The following is a 22593-nucleotide window of genomic DNA, read 5'->3' as shown; positions in this document are numbered from 1 at the left end:
TGTGCTTTCTTCAAAGCGTCCCTCTTGGCTGCAGCTCCTCTTCAAAACATCACTCACAGCTGCACTTTCTCTCTGCCTGTCAGCTCATTTATATGGCTCCACTGATCAAGGCGCACCCTGAATGGGTGGGGCCACGACTCCATGGAAATATCTAATCAGAGTTATCACCTACAGTTGGGTGGGGCACAGCTCCATGGAAACATTCAAAGAATTCCAATCTAATCAGCACTAAAATGTCTGCCCCACAAGATTGCATCAAAGATAATGGCGTTTGGGGGACACAATATATTCAAACTGGCACAATTTGGTACCTTTTTCTCAAGAAATTCAGATTACTGAAGTCAAAAGCATTTGCAGTTAAGTTTAGCAACAACAGCTGGTTGCAGTTAGAAATCCTCAACTTTCTTCCACTGGTTTGAAATCTGTCAAAGTATTTTTTCATAAGAACTCCAGGGATGGAGCCACTCTTTCAAGACAGTGAGAACCTCTGTCATTTCTATTTACAAGAGCAGCAGAAACTCTGCAGTTAGAAACATAAAAAAATAAAAAAAAATGACCTCCACAATACTTCTTTAGTATCAAATTTGGGGCTGAACTACTACTACTACTAGTAAGCCTGGCCAGGGAGTAGCTTCCCCTTTGATTTATTGTTACCTTCCAACCGCGAATGTGAAATGTTACTAATCTACCTAAACAGTTTGAGATTTTATAGTATACTTAAATAAAACGAAAGTAGGGAATATATTACTATAGAATCCATTGCTAAATGCCACCCATTTACTGGGGTGGGAGGTCAAGGATAGGAAAAAGATGACCTGCTGCTGAGAGTTCCCAGAGGTGTTACATGAGTTAATATTTTCTACTAGTTCTCAGCTTGATCGCTTGTTCTTCCTCTTAAATCCTCGTCTAAGACCCATTCACCCATTCAGGCTTGTGGAAGGCTGAACAGGGGCATAAAAAAGAGGTGGGAAAATTTTCTTGCTTTATAGTTTTTTGTAAGTTTTGCTTCTGCTTTAATAGGGAGTTAAGTGAGAAAGAGATTAAGACCAAATTTTTTATTCTATGGTGCTCACTAATTTAAACACAGGTTGGAGATAAGCCAAGTGCTCTTTTTATTTCTATTTCATTTTCTGGCAACCTATTCCCATTCTAATTCTGCTGTTATAATAGACTGCCCTATAGAAAAGGATCTCAGATGGCTAGCACTGAGTACATATTGCATAACTGTTGTTGAATGAATGAATGATTTGGCTCTGTACAATATCATGTCCCTTCTCTCTTTAATTCCATTTTCCAAGTAAAATTTATTCTTTCATGCATCTTAATATATGAAATTATTTTTATTACCGCTCTTTCACCTTTTATTTCTAGTCAATATTTTCAAATATTTCTGAACTTATGGTAATTTTACCATTAACTTTGTATTTTATTTTCTGATGAATTTTATGAATAACTCAGCCCGACAGTGGGAGGTCAACAGAAAATATCTGTGCCCTTTGGTGGCTAACTTCTTCCTTTAGTGTAGCTGGCTGGCATCAGCTAAACCACTAATTATTTAACACACTCAAGCTGTGCATCGAGAGGCTGACCAGGGCTGACAACTCAATGTCCTAAGCATTTAAAAACAAAACAAACAAAACAAACAAACAAAAAAAAAACAAGGAAAACGAGAACACAAGCATTAATTACCAGTTTATCAGTCATTCCATTTTTCTTCCAAAAAAACGCAGCTCCATTGAATTGCTGGTGGATGCAGGGGCAGAGGCAGGCCAATCAGCTGGTGTCACTTTGAAGTGTGGTTGCAGGGTTTCCACCCCTCACCCAGCTCAGCTGTTGAAGCAGTGAAGAAACTTCAAAGCCAGACTTGGTGTTGTTCCTGTCAGTGGGTGTGCATGATTCTCATCAGTTAGCTTCAAGAAAAAATGAGGAGGAATGTGTCCTCTTCCACTTGCCAAGATTTGATGCTCACCAAACAATCTACCTGTTTTTAGTTATGACCATCTCTTCTAGTGGATGCAAATAAAACAATTAATTTCATCATGTGATTTAATTTATTTAGGTACATTATTTTTACAAGTGATCTGAGATAGCCAGTTTATGTAATTTGTCCAGATTATGCTACATCAGTGACAACAAATAAACCTTTCCTCCTACTACTGATTAAATTCTCTTTTCATAGAATATCCTAAGAGCAAAGCAAAGATTGAAAAGATTATTTCCTTGCCATTCTACCACCCCCATCCCATAATTATAACTCTTTACAGTCTTTTATCCAATTTTTAATTCCATGTATAGGTAGTGCATTAAAACGCATTTGTGAGTTAAGAAAGAATTATTCCTTTTGGTCAACAATTCACACTGTAATATATATCTGAATGATATAGTTAAATTTGAAAATTAAATGCAATTTCCCTGAAAGATATATTTGGTCTAAACCTTAATTTTTCACTTAAAATTCATATTATTTCACAATTATAAAGGAAAAAGAAAATAATACTTACAATTATTATTAACTCTAATTCTTAAAATTAAGAATAGCTTTGATTAAAAAACTGATGCTTTGAGTTATATCAATAATTGAACTTTCACACCACTTCCAATTAATCTTTAAATATGAAAAATTATGTAAAAACATTCCATTTTACAGTACAAAATGGTGCAAGATATCAAGGTCTTCAGGGAAGTTCAATATACTAAAAAAGCATAACTAACCAGACAGTAACATTAAACAATGAGAGTAATATGGCTGAAAAGCAGGATTGCAACATCAAAATAGAGGTGTCCATTTATTCAACAGCATGGCCCTGGTATGGCCTAAAGAAGACCCAATTGGTGGAAATGAAACTGGGGAAACAAACAAACAAACTCCTACGAAAGGGGGGTGGGGGTGGGGAGTTTTCCAGTCACAGAAAGCTTCTAAAATAAGCAGGTGGGTATTCTTTATGAAGCACAAGACTTCATAACGCATACCCATACAAATGAGTATACAAATATTTTCTGTGTAAATACTGAAGAAGCCAGGATAGTTAATTCAATTAAAGAGTATAACAATAGCAATAAGAACATAAATTGGTATATTACTGATATTACAGTTACCACAGAATACAATCTAAGAGGAAATTATTCCAATGGCTGGATTCTTTTTTTTTTTTTTTAATTTTGCAAGAACGTTCAAATTACGGTAGGATAAGTGCCAGGATTCTCACTTCCAAAGATGTGTTTTTATTCCTGACTGACTGTATCCTGAAGAAATCAAAGCTCTTCACAAGGTGCAACCATTAACCTCTGGTTGTATCACATCATCCTAGGTATATGCAGGCTGTGTGCAGGCCCTTTGAGCCACTTTTATTTGTGTAACAAATGACTTGCAGATACAATTAAAAACAAAACAAACAAAAATATTGGGGAAGAGTCACAAGTAAAATGATTTTGTGCAGAGTTAAAAAAATGTACATGATTTTACAGAAAGAACTAGGAGCTTGCTACAGTACAGTTTAGCAGTAATTACTTCTGTTACTCATTTTCTGAATTTCATTCCAATGAGAGCTGCACACTGTCGGGTTGGTTTTGTGGCTGCTGATAGTCGTATTTCCTTGCTATTTAAAAAAAGAAGACAGAAGATAAAGAAAATTGAAAAATAATACTAGCTAAGTATTAGTAAATCATACTCAAGTCATGATTCTTAGTTAAGAAGTTAAACAATTTTAATTCTTTAGGGAAAATTTATTATATTTTATGATTTCCTTCTTTTTCAACACTACTGACACCCATTTTCAAATATTTAATAGACAACTGATTTTTGTGTTGTCAGAATTATTCAGAGCTTTAAAACGTAGGAGAAATATTAATTATGCTATTAAAATTAATATTTTATAATTTCCTCCTCTCTAACCCCCAATTTCTACCTTTAGATAAATTCCTAATAAATAATAGCCTTATTATATTCCACACTATAAGGAATAGATCATATTTTAACACAAAACTTAAGAGACTTATGGATCTTAAGTGTCATCACTATAAACAAGAAGAGAAAACAGATAGACAATTCAGTATTTTTTCTACTTCTAAGAAAGTTTATTGAAAAACTATCACCACCTGAAACTAGAGAAAATATGGAGCTAAAATCTTTGTGACTATCATTGTTTAGCTTTAAAACTTTCAACCTCTTCTTTAACTTTTTACTAGTTGAGTTAGAGATACTCTTTGTTTATGCTTCTAGGTTAGGATCCAGATTTTGTGGAGCCTAAAGCTTATACAACCTTGAAAGTCCTTTTTAAGAAAAAAAGAATTTTGTTTGTGATTTCCTCTTGAACTGCCAGACTTTGTCAGCAGGACAAGATATGTCACAGACACTAAAACTAATCTGATAGGTTAGGTTAGGATTCATTAAATGTGGTAATTCATATACATTCCCACTCTTTATAGGAATAACGACGCCTCAAAATGTTCACGTCCTAACCCCCAGGACCTATGGCCATGCTACTTTACATAGCAAAAGGGATTCTGCAGATTATCCTGGATTATTGGGGTGAGCCCAACCTCATCACATAGGTCCCTAAAATTGAAGAACCTTTCCAGGCTGAGTTCAGAGAGAGGGAGATGTGAAAATGGAAGAAGGCTCTAATGACTGAGGAATGGGTCCAGGAGCTAAATAATATGGGTGGCCTCTAGAAGCTGGAAAAGGCAAAGAAACAGATTCTCTCCCAGGGCCTCCAGAAAGAAACACACTCCTGCTGACACCTTGATTTTAGCCCTGTGAGACCCCTGTCAGACTTCTAACCTACAGAACCATACAACAACAAATCTGTATTGTTTTAACCCACTAAGTCTGTAGCAATCTGTTGTAGCAGCAATAGAAAACTAATGCATTCTATAAACACAGGAATTCTGATAACTGTTATTTTACACCATTCCCATGAAGAAAGAAAAAAACTGTATGGTGGGTTTTTAATAGTACATGCTATATCATTGAGCTTATTACTGATAGACGATAACGTCTGTTTTGAGTAGGCATCAACGAAAACTTAATTCTTTACTTATAATTTTCCATACAGACCTTCTGGTTCTGTATCTTGGTTTTTTTTTTGTTTTTTGTTTTTTGAATGATACTTAAATTTTATTTATTATTTTGAATTGGAAACACATGCATACGGTACAAAATACAAAAGGGTAAACAGTGAAAAGTCTATTTTCCTCCCACCCAGTTGGTCCCACGTTACCTACCCAGTTCCCTTTCCCAGAATAACCACTGTTACCAGTTCTTAGGATAAAACTTACGAGGAAATTTTTTTTCAGATTCTACTTACGTGATATATATACACACACACACATTTCCTACTTTTCACTTGAAATTCCATCCCCCTCAACAGATATAAGCCAGTAACATCTAGAAGACTACCCTTTCTTGCTTCTTTTTACTCATGTATGTGTGTGTGTGTGTGCGCGTGCATGCACATAAGATTTTACCAAAATGGAATTATAGAAACATGTTTTCACTTTCTTTTAAAAATGTACAGTCTTTTTTTCCTTACACCCCACACCATCCCCACCAAGGTAACCAGTGTTCATAAGTGTTGCTTATCTTTCCGGGCCTCTCTCCCTGCTTACATGATTATATGGAACACTTATACTACAGGTAGATAAGGAGGTTTTGGTTATTTGATTTTATAGCAGTGGCATCCTAACATGTATACCATTGCATCTTGCTTTTCTCACTTACTATACATGGAAGCTATCTCGTTCTTTTAAATGGTGACATAATAGGCTATGGCTTAGATATACAATTCATTCTGGCTTTGTACATTTTAAACTTTGTTTCTTCTCCACTTCCTACATCCTCACAGTGTTCAGAGCCATAGGAGATGTTAATATCAAGCTATGACCTCTGGCCTTGCATGTAAATGTCACAATGCCATATTTCTGAAAGCTATTCCTATAGTGGTTTGCCCTGCAGTAATTCATATAAAGAAGTAACCACAAACCACACAAATATATACTATTTAAAACAAACTAAACATAGCCCAAATCAACTTCCCTATAGCCAGATCCCCAAAATATTTTTAGCCACTTCAATGCGAGAAGTACAGAGGAAGGGAAATTGGAGTAGGAAAAAATAGCATTCTTAACTGATTATGGTTAAAATATCTAATTTTTGCAAATTTTATAAAAATATGATCATGTAAATAAATTGGCAGGGTCTTCTCAGAGCCTTGGAAGGGCCTCATACAAGCAAATGGTCCTGAAGCATTAACCTCAGGTAAATCTGCTTTGCTGATACTACTTTGTTAGGCATCTGAAAAAGAGTATGTACTAAGTTTTCATTATCAACTATTTCCGATAAACTTTTGCTAACTGGATTCCAAACATGCTTATGATTATAGTTCAGCACAGAATAAACTTACAAATGGAATACATTTCCAGTTGCTGTCTCAAACGAATTTTGCTTATTGTGTCATAAAAGTCGGGTTCTGACAAAGTTTCTGCGGTAGGCGGCACACTGAATATTCTCATGATTTTCCTTTTATTCCTAAAACACAAAATCAACAGGGAAGAGAGACTTGTTTTAATGTCTATAGGATGGTAATATTTTCATGATCCCAGTAATCAAATGCTTCAGTGAAAGGACTTAAATGGCAACAAACCCACTTCCTATTTTTGCCTTTGTTGAGTTGTTTCCTTAGTTCAAGCATTCCTTCTTTCAATAAAAATTAGGAGGAAGAGCTGAACACATGCATTCAACACAAGGTGAAGTACCTCCACTATGCCTCTGCCCATCCCTGCAAAAGAGGCAAATATTGTATGGAAAAATGCACAAACAAAAAAAACATCTGATTTTTATTTCCTCTCATGTCACCCAAATAAAGATAAATTACTGGCTTACTGAACAAATAGAATATGAACAGACCTTAATTTTGGAAAATAAAGAATAAGCGTATTTAACACAATAGCATGACCTTAATGGAACTATCTTTTTAAAAAGAAAAGAACAGTGTGTACCTCTGCTTTTAAAACAGTGAAGTGGGAAGGAGGAGGTGGCTATTTTCAGAGGAAAGCTGCTACCTGCAAGCGGATCAGTGGCGATGTGGAGGCTTCTCCTGCCTACCCTCTCCCAAGGTCCAGGTGGCCAAGGCTCCAGCACCTTCAGGAGAGTCATGTGGCCGGGGAGGGCAAGGGCTGGTGTGAGAGTAAGTGCGGGCTCTGAACTAGCTCCAGGCCAAACATAAATTATTTTTGGGCCACCAATATTTTGATTTAATGCCTTTTTGCCTTGGTAGAGAAGACCTTGAAGAATATGGCTGTAAATAGAAGCAGCTAAGTCCAACCAATATGGCTTTTTCTCTTCAAAGCCCCCTTCCCTTAAGTGTGTGTGTGTGTGTGTTTATTATACTTAGGAAAAGGAGCCAGGGAGTGTGGAAGACAGTGGCTACATTAAGCTACAACATCTGTAATTAAGGTGGTCAGTTATTTGCTGGTTCAGGAAATAGTTACTGAGTATTTATATAATGTTATATGCCAGTGACACAGAGATAAAAGACAAGGTCCTTGTTTCCAAACGACTAAAGTTTTTGTGGTATGGACAGACAAGCAAATGGATTTTTTAAAAAAAACAAGTAAATATAATTCAAAATTGTTTAGTAAGTGCTACGAGAGTCTTGTGCAAGAAAAGCTTTAAACATGAGAACAGAGACTTGCTAAGGACATTAGGAATTAGTATTTCTGCATTTTGGGGACTTGGGCCAAAAAAAATGTGCTCATCCAAGGGTGACCGTGAACCCAGGATGGATGACAAAATTGAATCATATTAGCAATGATGGAAGTGGGAGTTGAGAACAGTGAGTACTGAGAGAGCTGCACCTAAACTTTCTCTTAAAGCAATGGGGTTTCAAAGCCAAACTGTGGTTACTAACGCTCTAGGGGAGAACAGTATAGATAGTGCTTTCATAGCAAGAACAAAAACTCTGATGAAATCATTTTTAGGCATTCAATTCAGGTTTTTAAAACCCACAAAACTTTCAAATGCCCAGTTTCTCATATACTCTGAGATACTCAAAATTTACCTCTTGGCATACATGAAGAGAAAGAAGCTAACAAGGATCACAATCAAGTAAACATTCGTGGCTTCATTCCAGGCTTCGTGAACAGTATAATCAATAGAACCATCATCACCCATCACTCCGTAACTTCCAGCCATGGGGCTGTAAGGGAGAAGAGAAAGGATTTAATTACTGATGGTACAGCTGAATAGAGTAGAATTGGCAAACTACGGTCTGCTGGCCAAATTTGGCCTGCTACCTTTTTTGAATGGTCTGCAAGCCAAGAAGGGTTTTACCTTTTTTAATGGGCACACTTTAAATGTCTATATAAATACCCACATAATATTCTCAATTTTATCTCTTCATCTTCTGTTCCGGTTAGCTTATGCTGCCGTTGTGCAAAAACCAGAAATGGATTGGTTTTTATAAAGGGGGTTTGTTTATTTGGTTACAAGTTTTCAGTCCCAAGGCCATAAAAAGTGTCCAAACTAAGGCATCAACAAGAGGATACCTTCAGTGAAGACTGGTAGATGGTGTCTGGAACACCTCTGTCAGCTGGGAAGGCAGGTGGCTGGCACCTGCTGATCCTTTGCTCCTAGGTTGTGTTTCAAAATGGCTTTCTCCAAAATGTTTCTGGGCACCTGTCTTCACTCCCCTCTCTCAGCTCCTGTGTGTCCTTGCTTCTTTCTCCCAGGACGTTTCTCTCTAAGCATCAGGGAGTCCTCTATTAGCTTCTCCGGGGCAAACTCTGGACTTCATCTCTAGTTTAGAATCTTCAAATGTCTTCTCTAAGCATCTCTGTCTGCTCCATTCTGGAGCTCTCATAAGTAGTCCAGTGAACTAATCAAGATCCACCCTGAATAGGTGGGGCCCATACCTCCATGGAAATAATTTAATCAGAGGTCCTGACCTAATCAACAGACTAATCAGTCTGTCCCCACAGATTGCATTAAAGAATATGGTTTTCTGGAGAGCATAATATATCCAAACCAGCACATTCCAGCCCTGGACCCCAAAAAGACATGTTCTTTCCAAATGTAAAAATACATTCATTCCATCACAATATAGCTATGTAAGTAAAAAGTCCTAACATTTGCCTCTGGATGTGGACCTCTGAGACTCAGAAAAAGCTATCTGCTTTCAATATACAAAGAAGGGACAGTCATAGGATAAATATTCCCATTGCCATAAGGAGAAACTGGAAGGAAAACAGGGGTCAAAGTTCCAAAACAGTTCTAAAAACTCACAGGGCATATTTCATTATATTTCAAAGCCTGACAGTCACTTATTGAATCATGTTTCATCCTTGGGGCTTGAGAGAGGAGGAGTCCAACCCTTTCCAAGGGTCTTCATGGCAGCCCTTTTCTCTGCAAACACTGGGGTGAATGCTCCAACATAACCACACACTGTGGAGACCACCTTCTTTTCGGCCCCACCCTCCTCAAACATTGGGGTGGCACCTGGACTCTCTTCCATCTCCGGGGCACATGCTCAACCCCTTCAGAACAGTGGGGTGGGTGGCCAGGCTCTCCCCAGTCTCCAGGGAATGTGCTCCACCCTCTCTGAGGCCTGGGGTGGCAGCACTCTTCCTGAGCATCGAGGCCGAAGGCCCAGCCTCTGCCTCAGGGCAAACTCACCCTTTCCACGTTTGTGGGTTGCTCTGCTCTCCTTGCCTGAGATTTCTTGACTTCAGATCTTGGCTTCCAAGGTTCTGCCTTCTCTGAAGCAATTTTTCCTTCAATCAGTCCCTTTTCTGTCCCTTTCAGTTCAGTCTGGCAGTGGTTCCATCTACATACATCTTGCAAAACATCTGTTGGCTCAGCATGCAGCATATAGGGGTCAAAACCATCAGACAACAGGACTTTCCACAGATCCTTTCTGGAGAACTCCATCTCTAACCCTGCCTTGTACTGAAATGGCTGGCTGGTTCCAGGTTTCACTAAATCCTCACATGGGGCTGTATTCTCTGGGGTTTCATTTTCTGGAAGCCCAGAGTTTTCCAGACCATCAATTTTTGTCCTAACAGTTCTTTGTTACCGAAGAGTTCAGTTCTCACCTGACCTCTTTCCTCTCACATTTTACCATAAGCTGCAAGGAGAAGCCAGCCTGCATTTTCCACACTTACTTTGAAGATCTCTTCAGCTAAGTATCCCAGCTTGCCGCTTTCAAATTCTGCCTTCCATCCAACACTAGGACTCAATTTTTCCAAATTCTCTGCCACTTTAAAACAAGGATCGCCTTTCTTCCAGTTTGCAACAACATAGTCATCATGTCTGCTCAAGGCCTCATCAGAAGTATCTTGAGTCCATATTTCTACTAACAGTCTCTTCAAAGCAATCTAGGCCTTTTCTACCAAGCTCCTTGGAATTCTTCCAGAATCTTCCCCTTATCCATTTAAAAAGCTGTTCCAACATGTCTGGTATTTGCACACTCAGCAGCACCCTACTTCTCTAGTACCAAAATCTGTTCCAATTTGCTAATACTGCCATTATGCAAAACACCAGAAATGGAATGGCTTTTATAAGGAGGGTTTATTTGGTTACAACTTTACAGTCCTAAGGCCATAAAAGTGTCCAAACTAAGGCATCAACAGGAGGATACCTTCACTGAAGACTGGCTGATGGTGCCTGGAACACCTCTGTCAGCTGGGAAGGCACATGGCTGGCACCTACTGGTCCTTTGCTCCTGGGTTGTTTCAAAATGGCTTTCTCCAAAATGTCTTTGGGCTTCTGTCTCTTTTAGCTTTGCTCTCTCAGCTCCTGTGCACCCTTGCTTGTTCTCCCAGGGCCTTTCTCTCTAAGCATATGGGGGTCCTTTCCTAGCTTCTCCAGGGCAGACTGAAGCTCTAGCTTAGCATTTCCACATGTCCTTCCGTCCACATCTCCAAGCATCTCTAAGCATCTGTGCTCCAGCTCTGGAGCTCTCTTAAGTAGTCCAGTGAACTAATTACAACCCACCCTGGATGGGTGGGGCCCACACCTCCAGGGAAATAATTTAATCAGAGGTTCCACCCTAATCAACAGATTAATCAGTCTGTCTCCACAAGATTGCATTAAAGAATATGGCTTTTCTGGGAGACATAATATATCCAAACGGGCACACCTTCCAAGCCTAAAATATTTAAAATCTGGCCCTTTAAGAAACTTTGCCAACCTCTAGACTAGATCATTAAGGCATGCAACACATTTCCCCTTATTTTTTGACTTTTAAACATTACAGTGCCTACATAAGGGTTAAAATTGGGGATTAAAAAAATGTTACTAAAAGGATAAAAGGTTGCAATATCATGGCACAATTTCCAAATTGTAACTATCAGAGATGAAAGCAACAGAATACTTTAAAACACAGACCCAAACAAATGGCTGTGATGCTAACCGAACAGTGTTGCACTCGTGACAGCGGCCCAGAAAAGATGTGCTAGCCATAGCAATGTTCCTCCACACACCTCCCAACAAGGCTGGAAAACATTTGGAGCTTTATCTGGCTTTTGCCTGCTGGCTAAATTTGGTTTATAGAAGCTATGGGGTAAAAAGCTACATTTTGCTATTTACACAGCTGTGACTTCTATTCAAGGAAATGCATTCTTTGGACATTCCCACAAAAAGTAGGAGCAGTAATAGCAAGTGCACCAAATAATAAGTTAAAGAAAAATGATTTCTTATTTGTGTACAAGGAGTTAAGTGAATTTTCCTTAAAGAGAAAGTGCCTTCCTAGTGTTAGACACAAAAGGTAAGTCTAAGTAAAATGACTTTATATATGAAAATAATCCACAAATGTTGTTATGGACACTCCAGTAAAAGGAGAAAAACCGAGCAAAGGATAGGGCATAACTGTACTGCAGTTTCTAAGAACAAGGCAGCAACTTTCTAATACCAAGAAAAAGAATATCTGGAACGTCCAAGAAGTTGTTTTGCAATTTTTTCTAGACTGCCTACGACTATGAAGTAATTGCGGAAATTCTTCCACAAAAATATCTCTCAGTCTGTCCTATAAGCCTCCAAAATGGTACATCAATGTAGATTTGGCTTAATAAGTTAATTATGCATTAAGAGCAGAGTCCATTTTCTTTGTTTATCTTGCCTCTGTGTGTATAATGAATGATATTTCCCCTGAGATCTGCTTATAAGCCAGGTGGCATGTTTTCCCCTTTTTGACATCTGAAGTTTTTGTTAGATGTTTGGGAGACACAGTGTACTCATTTAAAATAAAGTGAATATCATGAATGGCCATTTAACTTAAACTCTCGACATTGACGGCAAAGGTAAATTTCTTTAAAACATCTATTGGTGTCTGATGAATATAAAGATTGGTCCTGTGATAATCAGTTGGATAATTAAGAAAAATAGAACATACTTTAGATTATAAAAATGTATAGTTGCAAGATCTAAATAGTATTTAAACATTAGTACATAATCAATTCCTAGATATTAAAGACCAGCTATGGATATTTTTCTTTTTTTAAGAGAGGAGGATGCACAGTGGGATGAGGTATATTTGGTTTAAATTCTTATTCCTTAAAACTGAAGTCCACAGTTTCTCTGACTGTAACATGATTTACAGTTAGTCAACAGCCTACTTTAGAAATGGAAACTATGGGAAGACCAGAGGCTATAATTATCTTTATAAGTTATGGAATCCAGAACTTTGTCAGTGCCAAAATGTAAACTCACAACAATGATCATGTTTGGCAAAGAGAGACGGCTTTAGATGTCCGATTTGAGATGCTGCAGAAGGCCCTGGACAACTATGCAGCAAGGGTGGTAGCTTTCAGGATTGGTAGCATTTAACAAATTGAGGAAGAAACAGGAACCATATAGCAGCGACACCCAACTAGACCATTTCACAGGTGCCATTTATCTGACATATTATGAAAGTGTTTCCTGTTTCCGATTGCCTGACCGGATTTAAGGCAGGTTAAGTTTTTGCTTTAGTGTTTCACAAAATTCTCTTCATGTGCCACACAGTAAATGGTGTATTTCTATCCAGAACTTGTCTTTCTCCTGCTACAAAATGCCACTCTTTAATTATATTTAGAGAAGGATTTCTAATTACTGCTGACCTAAAAGATACAATTTTATGTGAATTAAAAAAATATATTATACTATATGACTGGCATGCAATGACACTACTGTCCCACAGTTCCAGGGACATGCACTTGAGTTATTTTATGGCATAGTTATGAAAGACTTGCACTGAGGATAGCCTGTCCTGCCCAGTCCTCCATCATGACCAATGGCATGATTTGTAAGACTGCCAGGAACAAGGACGGGCCTAGCCCAGAGTCACAGTACACACCTGTGGCTCACGTGTGGCCTGAATGGCACTGTCCCCTCCCAGCACACCACAGGTAACCAAGTGGACATACACACACACACCTGCCTACCACCACAGCCTTCCTCCTCCACTAAAGCAAAAGGCCCAGAAGCATTACTGTGTTTCATTCCTGGCAAGTTAATGTTTCAGCAAGATCACCGATATAGCTAGTCATGTGCTTGGAATATCTTTCAGGACTCCTGTGAGAAAACTGACCTTCTTTCACATATTTTTCTGATAACATTATACTTGAACTACAGCTATTTCAGTAAGGAGACGATGGGATGAATGGAATAGGTCCTAAGTAAACACGAGTAGCAAGTTGCCCAAATATGACAACTAGGGCTTGGTTTTAAGGTTTTCTAGGGATCAAGTGACAGCATCGTAAGTTTTAAAGGTAGTGTCCTGATTTGGAGTTCCTGATACCAAAGTGTCTGTGGTTCTAAAATTGAGTATCATGCCGCGCGTGATACTATCGCTCCATCACTCACTTAGAGCTTTGTTATTTTCTGATACCAATTCAGATTCGGAACACTTGTACAATTCTTGGAGTTCCTTTCAACAAAGACCACTGCATAATAAATATGATGTTGCTTCTCTCGGCCCTCTGAAACACTCAAGGGTTGGGTTCCGGAAGCAGAAGGGCACAAGCTAATCGGCCTCAAGCAACAGAAAGAAGGAAATTAACATTTGAGAGCTTATGTGCTAGGCAGGCCATATATTCATTTAATTCTCAAAACAACCCTGCTGGGAGGTATTAAAATTCCCGGAAGAAACTGAGGGTGGGGGGGGTGGTTATGTAACCTGCCCAGCCACACAGGCTAGGAAGTGGAGGAGCAGGGTTGTCCCACACCTCCGGCTCACAAACCTGATCTCTTTCCACTATAAACATGCCGCCTTTCCCCTGTCTTGTGAGACCTGCTCCTCCCGGAAAGAAATCAAGTCAAGCGGGTATAAAAAAATAAATAATCTTCTCCCAAGAAGTGGCCACGGGCAGGAGCCTCCGGAGCCGCGTGGAGATCGCTTACGTCTCCGCTTACTCTCAGGCTGCGCGCGATTCAATCTTAAAAAACACTCCTGCTAGAACCCAACCATCCCCCGGGCGTCTCGCCCCACGTTTGCACTGCAGGCGGGGATGCTGCAACTTTTTGTCTGAGTTTCGGCCACTCGGAGCCTCACTATTCCCGGGACTCCGAGAGGCTCCGAGCAAAGGGCCTCAAAGCCCCCGGCTTTACCGGCGCGGGGGGTGCCCGAGACCCGCCGGCAGCGGACCCACTCTCCTTCCCGACCGCGAGCCCGGGGCGGGGCGGCGCGGCCGGAGGGCGGGACCCGGGCGTGACGCGGCCCAGCTGGGGGCCGGGGACTCGGTTCCACTCACGCTGCGTGTTCCGGAGGCGGCACGAGGCCCGCTCGGCTCGGCTCCGGGACTCTTTCCCCCCCGGGTCGGAGCCGGGCGCACGCGAACCGGTTATCGAGCGGACCTGGACGACCGCTACCTCCGTCATTTCCTGCCGGCCCGTCGGTTTCCGGATGAAACGAGGAGCCAGGTCTTCTTTTTTTTTTTTTTTTCCTTTTTTCCCCTTTTCAGTTTTTGAACTGAAGAGACCGAGCGACGGCACCGTTGCCGCCCGCGGGCGCGTGAGTGGAGCTCGGCTCCCTTCCCCTCCCCCCGCGGCGCGTCACCGCCGCGCCCCGCCCCCGGCCTCGACCCCCGCCTCGGGCCGCGCGCGCGGCGCCCTCGGCAAGCACCCGGCGGGCGGGACGCCGAAACCCCCGCGGGAGGTTCCAGGCGGGCCGGGGGGCGGTGCTGGGTGGGGGGAGGCTTCGGGCGGTGGTGAATCTCGCCACCCTCGCCTGGAAGCCCACGTGGATCTGGTGTGCAGTGCTGCGCTTTCACTAACACCGGACGGGAAGTAGCGGGAACGGGTCATTACCCGGGAGCTCAGTGCCTTTTGCCGCCCCACCTCGGCGCGCCCAGGGTGTGACTCGGCGTGGGAGGGGGAATGTGCATTGTTCCACGAATCAAGGTTAAGCTGGGAAACACGCAGATTGAGGGCATAGGGTTACTTTTAATATTTACGGGTACTCTAAGGAAACCATATGCTCTCCAAATTGTCTTCATTTTAGTCTTTACGTTTTCCCTATCATAAATAATGCGTGATCGAGACCATGAAGTGTTTTAAGAATTGGGTGTGGTCAGAATGCTATAGTATTGTCAGTTTCAGTGACTTTGGGTATTTTTTGTTCTAATTGTGTGTTGACTTAAAAAATGTGTTTTCGTATATGAGGCAGGAATGGATTTATGCAGGCTTTAAGCCTCGGTTTTGAAGTGATCACATTTCAGTGATCGGTGCAGCTTTGCAAATGCTCACTTGTGCATGTCCTTGGAGTCTTAATTCACAATGAAATACACTAGCATCCGCAGACTGCTAATTAGAATTCATACTAGGCCATGTAGAAGTTATATCTTTAATTGACAGGCAGAGGTAAGGGCTAACATTTAACACTGTACCCCTTAGCAATTTTTCTCCGCTTCTTTGTGGAGCAATCTGTAACCATGGAACTCACCTTTGACTATATTAAGAACTTTATTTGGTATGATAGTATATTAGCTTTTATATTATTAATATATATTAGTCTTTGTATATTATATATAATCATATGTATATAATTTTATAACCATTTAGTTTGACTATCCAGATAGATTCAGCGTACTCAGACAAAAAGTTGGAAAATTAGGAACAATAATATTGGCCTTTAGTACTGATTGTTTGCCAGGTCTGTGCCAAATGGTCCACATGCTTTATCTCATTTAATCTTCAAGGATAACTTTTTGTATAAGCATAGGTTGCTCAAAAATATTTGAATATATAAGTTGGAACGTGTCCAAATGTGGAATATGGTCAATAAATACTTCATCTTTGCTTTTGGAAAATGAGGGTGGTGGCAATATATAATGACTCATAGAGTAAGTTAGTGTACTGGTCAAGTTGAATGATGGCTTTGAAAGTTCATAGAACTGCATTTAGTTCCTTTATTTGGGTCTTCAGTAGCTCCCTAAATTCTTACTTATCCCAAACCCCATTATATAACATTGTCATCCAGTGAACAGACTATGGTACGTTGGAAAAAGGTAAATGTCAGGAAAAGGATTAATGGTCGCTTCTTAAGCAGACCTCCCTTTCCATGTTTTATTTCTAAGTTATGTTCCTAATTAAGGATCAGCAAGTGACATAAGAAAAACATGAAGACAAATTCTCCAATACCAAACTAAGGAAATAAAAAATGATGGGTTGGCTACTACTTTGTTTATATGTAGCATAATTTCTTGAGCATATGAATGTTAAATTTTCTATACTGTAGGGGTTCTATTTAATTTTGCAGCTTGCCTTTAAATGTCTTTAACATATATTAAGTCTTGAATCCAGTTTTGACATTGTGCATCAAGAAGTTAAGTTCTTTATTGGGTTTAATTAAGTAGTTTTGGCTTTAATCAAATTTATTTTGACTCTGCTTTTAAAGACAAAATTTGATGGTTTATGGAGGCATTAACTCTGATACTCTGAATGATGATGTGATCTAACAGTTTGCATCCTGTGAGAGTAGAAGCAGTTGAAAGAAGCGGAGAGGATGAGGGAAGTGCTTTAGAGGTGTGTTGTCTTATTTGTCATTAAAGCATTTTTGACTTGCCTGCTTCTGGGGGTTCGTTTCTGGAAAACGGAAAAAGATTGAGGATGCTTTGCCAGACAGTATTTGTGAGAGGGTTTCTTTGCCTAAAGATATTCCCTTTAGGAAGGGGGTGAGTAGAGAGTTGTCATCTGCGGAAGGAGGTTTAAAGGAAAAAACGTAAGTTTTTTTTGGGGGGGGGGAGTGGTGGTGTTAATAATTTTATCCACTGTGACCGATTCTTGCCACCACATGAATCTTCAGGTACTTTCCTAACTTTGATAATTTGTGGGTAGCTACTAGTAGATGAAGTAAAAAATGAAACATGGTTATGGAGGTGGGAGGTGAGGGACGAATCACAAGGGTATATAAGCAAAGTGTTAATAGGCAAAATTTAGGAACTAGGCTTCCATAGGCCTCTCCTATAAAACCGTTCGTATAGTGTTGACTATGTATGTTTGTAAATCTCTCATATGTTGTATGTATCAAGAAATATGGAGACTCTCTTTTCAATGTTTTACAAATAATAAAAGACATTTAGAATACAGAACATGAAAAATTACTGAAGTGTTCATCACAGTCATTTCTGTATGTTTATCATCGTTGCAAAGTCACATTGATCATAAAGCCAGCATTGGCTCCTGTCTGTAAGGCTTTAAGCGATTTTGTGTTTCTTCTGGTAGGAAGACAAGTCAGTCTCATTCCTTACCTCAAAACGTGGCTCTTGTATGGAGTGCCCTGCAGACTCCCTGGGGGCAGGGACCTTTTCTTTCTTGCTCATTGCTATATCCCCAGGACCTAGAACAGAGCCTGGCGTGCAGAAGGTGCTCAGTAAACATTTGTAGAATGAACAAATACATTGGAAATCCTCTTCCCTCTTTCGATTAGTGAAGATCCCACTTAACCTTTAGGTCCAGGGCTGCTTGAGTCTTACCTTCTCCGCAGTCTGTAGCCCACAGTGAGCTCTTTGAATGTTAGCTGTTTATCCCACCCACTGGCATTTAATCTTTTATGGCTTTATACTATTACAGAAGTGTTTCATGTGTTCTGTTTCTGCAGAAATATAAGCTACTAGAGGGCAGGGAATATATATTTATATGGTTCTATTTTTAAAAACTTCCTTGGTATCCAGTACAATAATATATACAGAGTGGGTTTATATATACCTATTGAGTGAATATTAGGAACAATGGGAAAACATCACAACGATTCAAAATGTGGTCCAGTCCTCAAGTAGGTAGTATTTTAGTTGGGCAAACGTGTATATCACATGAAGCGGTATGAGAATTTGGGGCAAAATAAAATAATATTAATAATAGGTAACATTTATGTAGTGCTTAAAACATGTCAGGTACCTTCCCAGGCTCCTTCACATATTAATTTCTTTGAATCTTACAACAGTCCCTTGAAGTAGGTACAGTCATTGTCTCCATTTTTCAAGAGAGAAAACTGAGGCACAGCAAAGTAAGTTACTCGCCCAAAGTAACCTGGGTAATAAGTAGGGGAGACTAGATGTGAATGTCAGAGACAGTGTGGTTTCTCTGTGGGGTTATGCTTTATCATTGGACGGGAGGTCTAAAAATTGAGACTACTTCATCATCAGTGAAAGTTGCTCTTAATGCTAGATTTTTTCCAGATAGAAGAAAGTGATAATGAAATGGTTAATGAGACATTGTATTTTGAAATGCCTAAAGACAAGGAGGGAGAAACTGAATTTTGAATCTCAAAGTGTGGATTAGAACTTTGTGGATTATAACTTTGTATTGTTGAATCCTAGGTGAGTGATTCACCAGGATATAAGATAATGATTGTATAAGATACTAATTTAGTATCAGTAAACTGATGCCAAACAAACTGATTCAGAGTGATGCTAGGTATCTTACTGATTTTCTTTTTAAAACACTTGCAAGGATTTAAAACCCTATTGGTAGTAATTTACCAGAATGTGGGTATGGAAGGTGTCCTGTGCAGTTCTGTCTGTTTGCTTAGTCACAATTTGCAATCCTGAGCAATAGAGAATACTGTTGGGACAAGGAGGCCTCTTCAAACCAAGTAATATTTCCTTGGTGGGGAAAAAATGTAAAATTGTGCTGTTGATTTAGTGACAGACCTGAAATAAACTCATTTTGAAGTCTTTGGAGTTAGATCAGGGTCTGCAAACAAAATACAGCAAGATGAAGAAAAATGGTATTCTCTGAAACCCCAATAATGCATCCCTTTTGTTGGGAACTGACAATATTATTTTGGGGGCACTGGGCGGCAACAGAGTCATTGACTCTGAATGACTACAGATAACAGACTGTAGGCGTCACCACATCCGCTGTCCAGGAATCGGAGGAAGTGCCCTTGAGTGAAGCGTGGGCCACAAACCTGGTTAGCGGCCAGGGCGGACACACACTTTGCAGGTATAGTATTCTGTGTTCCAGATCATTTCTAGTGGGTAGGAGGTCCTGTTAATATTTTTAGGGTAGCTTTATAACTTGATTCAGTGAAGAAGTGATATTTTAACATCAGTGCATATTTTGGGATGACTTGTCATAGAAGTTACTTTATTTATGAAAATTATCCTACAGTTTGTGTTCCTTTTAAATATCCAAGGAAGTAATTTGGAAAATCTGATTTAAAACAATCTATATTGAAGTGTTTATTCAATTGGCATGTTATCCTTTATCTTAATTTTAGTCTGTTCCCTTTCATGTGAGTTTATAGGGAAAGAGATGGGAACAGAGACTTCATTTATTTTAAGCCCATCAAGCTAGGATTATTTAATAAAAATCTCTGCTTCCCCATTTAATGAATTTTAGGGTTGTAGAGCTGGATCCTGAACCAGATCTAGTGTGGCTGCTCTTAAACCAGGAGTGCACATCAGAATGACCTGGGCTTATTGTAAAGTAACAGATGTCTAGGCCTAACCCCAGAGATTCTGATTCATTAGAGCTGGGGACTCATTAGGCCTGGCCATCTGTATTTTAAGCCATTCTCAAATGATTCTGCTGCCAGCCCTCACTGGAAGAAGAACCACTCCTATATTTTATAGATGAGAAAATTGGAGCAATGTGAAATTACTTATCTGGAACTAGTTGGTACCAAGATTTTATCACCAGATAATATGTAATTTCAGAATTTTATAGCTGGAAGAAATCTTCCAGATCATCAGTTCAGAAGCTTGTTTTACAGCTGACTGTAAACCACGCTTATCTGTACCATTTCCAAGTAAGACATGAATGCAGAGAAATAGTGTTTTCTCTGAGTTGTCTTCTGTCCTGGCCATAGTAAGGATTGAAAATTCAATTGCCCCAGTTTCTTTACAATTTTATTGTTTTTTAATTAATTTTAGAAAATATTGATTACTTTCAGTATTTTTATTTTATATTTTGTGATGACCTTTTTAAAAAAATAATTCCCCCTTCACTAGCCTCTATCAGACCTTTTTACTTTATTTTGAAAATATAGTATATTTAGAGCTAAAGTAAGATTAAAATTTTTTATTTGGATTACTTATTTTTTAATCTTAGCTAAAATGTAATACTGTGTGAGAATTTGTACTGCATTATTGGTTTCTTTTGTTGTTAATCTGGTTGATTTTAACTTAGAAAAATTTTTTTTTAGGCACCTGACCTTGGAAACAGCACAATTTGGCTTCCTCGTCGTCTTTGAAAATGGGGGATGGTCCTAGTTTCAGCATGTCCTCATTAGAGACCAAAAGACCAGGTTTACTCCTTCAAGAAGCCTCCTGAAGTCAATGGAGTAGCAGCCGTTTCCAGAAGTAAATAATGGATCCAATGCCTGTGAATGGAATATATGGACCAGTGGCTTATTAAGATATTTATGGAAAATGGGAAAAAAACTGAAGAAAGGCAAATTTCAAGAAACAGCTCCAGTGCTATTTCAGATTTTTGAGCAGCCTGAGAGAAGATAGTTCTGAAAATATGAGTGACAAAATTCTTTACCCGTTTTCTTACGTTACCCTTTGTTAACCCATCTGTTTTTGTGTATAATATTTGAGTTATTTTCCTATGTTGCAACAGCAAGTGATCTACAGATTTTGTTCTGTATAAATAGCAAAATAGTAGATAAAAGAAATAAGGGGAGAAATAGGACCAATTCATTGTGATATTGCCCCCACCATGGGACTTTCACCGAATAATTACTAAAGATGTGGAGTGTTGAACACTTTTTTATAAGGACGTGCTGCTGCTTGTTCACATTCATTGCTACTTTAGTACTTCAGTTTACTCCTCCTTTATCTGTTCCCATCTTCTGTCTGTATATATGCCTTTTTTTTTTTTTAAAAAGCTTTTTGGCGCTGAAGATTTGATTACATAATTTTTCTAGTTTGGAAATAAGAATTATTTTTAATAAATAGACTTTTGGTATAGTGTATCCTGGGTTTTGTTCTAGGATCAAGAATAGAATAATTTCCATTTTTTTTCAGCATTTTCCCTTTCCTATTTTTATGTTCTTGTTCAGGGCTTTCTTGCTCTCATTTTGTAGATGGAAGTGAAGGGTGACTTCTGTGTTTTGTACATTTATATCTGGTAGTTCAGAATAATATGGGTAGTGGAAATTTGCAGAAAATGTATAAAATCTTTTAACCATTTATTTTAAACCTCTATCAAAACTTCTTTTTAGAAGTGCTTAGAAATAGCAATATAGGTTTAAACGTTGCCTTCTTATCTTTTTTGGGGAGAGGCAGTAAGAAGCAGGGACTTGTCCAAATGATGGTAAGCACAAAGAGAGAGAGAGAGAGAGAGAGAGAGAGAAGGCTTTTATAATTAACAAAGAAAAAGCAAATAATCTATAAAGTGTATGTACACACTTTCAATATGAAATGAGTTTGTGGATTAGAGAATTAACTGACCTAAGTACATTTTATTGTGTTCAACTCTTCTTACTTGTGACTACGTCAGTTGAGCTTATCAATGATTTGTCCTCTATTACTTGAGGAAAGCTTTTGCTCTTACAAATCCAGTTTTATCCAACAGAGAGGAATATAGGCAAAACAAAAAACAAAACAAAAACAAACCAAACAAGTTTTAAAGTAAAATTCCATAAACCATTTGATTTTTAATATTTCCGTCCCCAATAAGGCTGTTTTACTCCGTTCCTTTTTTTTTTCTTCCTCCTTTCTACCTTACTTGCCTATCATCTGGTTCTGGTTTTACCTTCCTTCCCATCTGTCCAGAATTTTCTTGTTTGGTTTCTTTGTATTTTGCCTACTTCCTGCCTTTTTCATGATTCAGCCTCCTATTTAAAATGCTTTCTGTTCTCTTTACTGTCTGTTTACAGGGATGTGTCTTCTTCGTAGTTAGTTACCTCCAGGCTTCTGCTATTGTTATCCCTTATAACTCTGCTCCTGTCATCTCTAGTTCCCACTTACTCATTCTACCTGTCTCCTTGTCCACTTTCATTCTACTTTCATTTTCTGTCAGTGGCATTTCTTTGTCTTTCACCACCCCCAGCGCCTTCTTTCTGTATAGCGCACTGATCTGTCATGTGTTTCATCTAGCTCTGATTCTTTTTCATCTCTAAATTTATGTTTTTCCTCCTGTACTTTTTAGTCACTGTCCATTTGCTTCTT

General features: G+C 39.1%; 2 protein-coding genes across 5 annotated transcripts in view; one reads left to right on the top strand and one right to left on the bottom strand.

Annotated features, from left to right (window-relative positions):
- Positions 1-181: 181 nt before the first annotated feature.
- SMIM19 (small integral membrane protein 19) lies at positions 182-14938 on the bottom strand. Of its 3 annotated transcripts, XR_005213377.1 has the most exons (6): positions 14725-14934; positions 8058-8195; positions 6402-6526; positions 3509-3596; positions 1690-1910; positions 182-520 (listed from the first exon to the last, which is right to left on the bottom strand). XR_005213377.1 is itself a non-coding variant. In XM_037813287.1 (4 exons), the coding sequence occupies exons 2-4, from the start codon at positions 8189-8191 to the stop codon at positions 3532-3534; spliced, it is 324 nt and encodes a 107-aa protein (XP_037669215.1). In that variant the 5' UTR covers positions 8192-8195; positions 14843-14938; the 3' UTR covers positions 3102-3531. The 3 variants fall into 3 exon arrangements, 2 of the variants coding, with proteins under 2 accessions (XP_037669215.1, XP_037669214.1); XM_037813287.1 differs by lacking the exons at positions 182-520; positions 1690-1910 and having other exon boundaries at positions 3102-3596; positions 14843-14938; XM_037813286.1 differs by lacking the exons at positions 182-520; positions 1690-1910 and having other exon boundaries at positions 3102-3596; positions 14725-14928.
- SLC20A2 (solute carrier family 20 member 2) overlaps positions 14689-22593 on the top strand; it is a 107654-nt gene continuing 99749 nt past the window's right edge. For both annotated transcript variants that reach the window (XM_037813281.1, XM_037813283.1), the window contains exon 1: positions 14689-14893. The gene's annotated coding sequence lies outside the window, so the exon portion shown is untranslated. The remainder of the gene's footprint in view (positions 14894-22593) is intronic.

This window comes from Choloepus didactylus, chromosome 20, assembly GCF_015220235.1.
Source record: "Choloepus didactylus isolate mChoDid1 chromosome 20, mChoDid1.pri, whole genome shotgun sequence".
In the NCBI taxonomy this organism is placed as follows: domain Eukaryota; kingdom Metazoa; phylum Chordata; class Mammalia; order Pilosa; family Megalonychidae; genus Choloepus; species Choloepus didactylus.
Note: the sequence above shows the minus strand (reverse complement) of the source record. Positions and strands in the feature narration are given on the sequence as shown.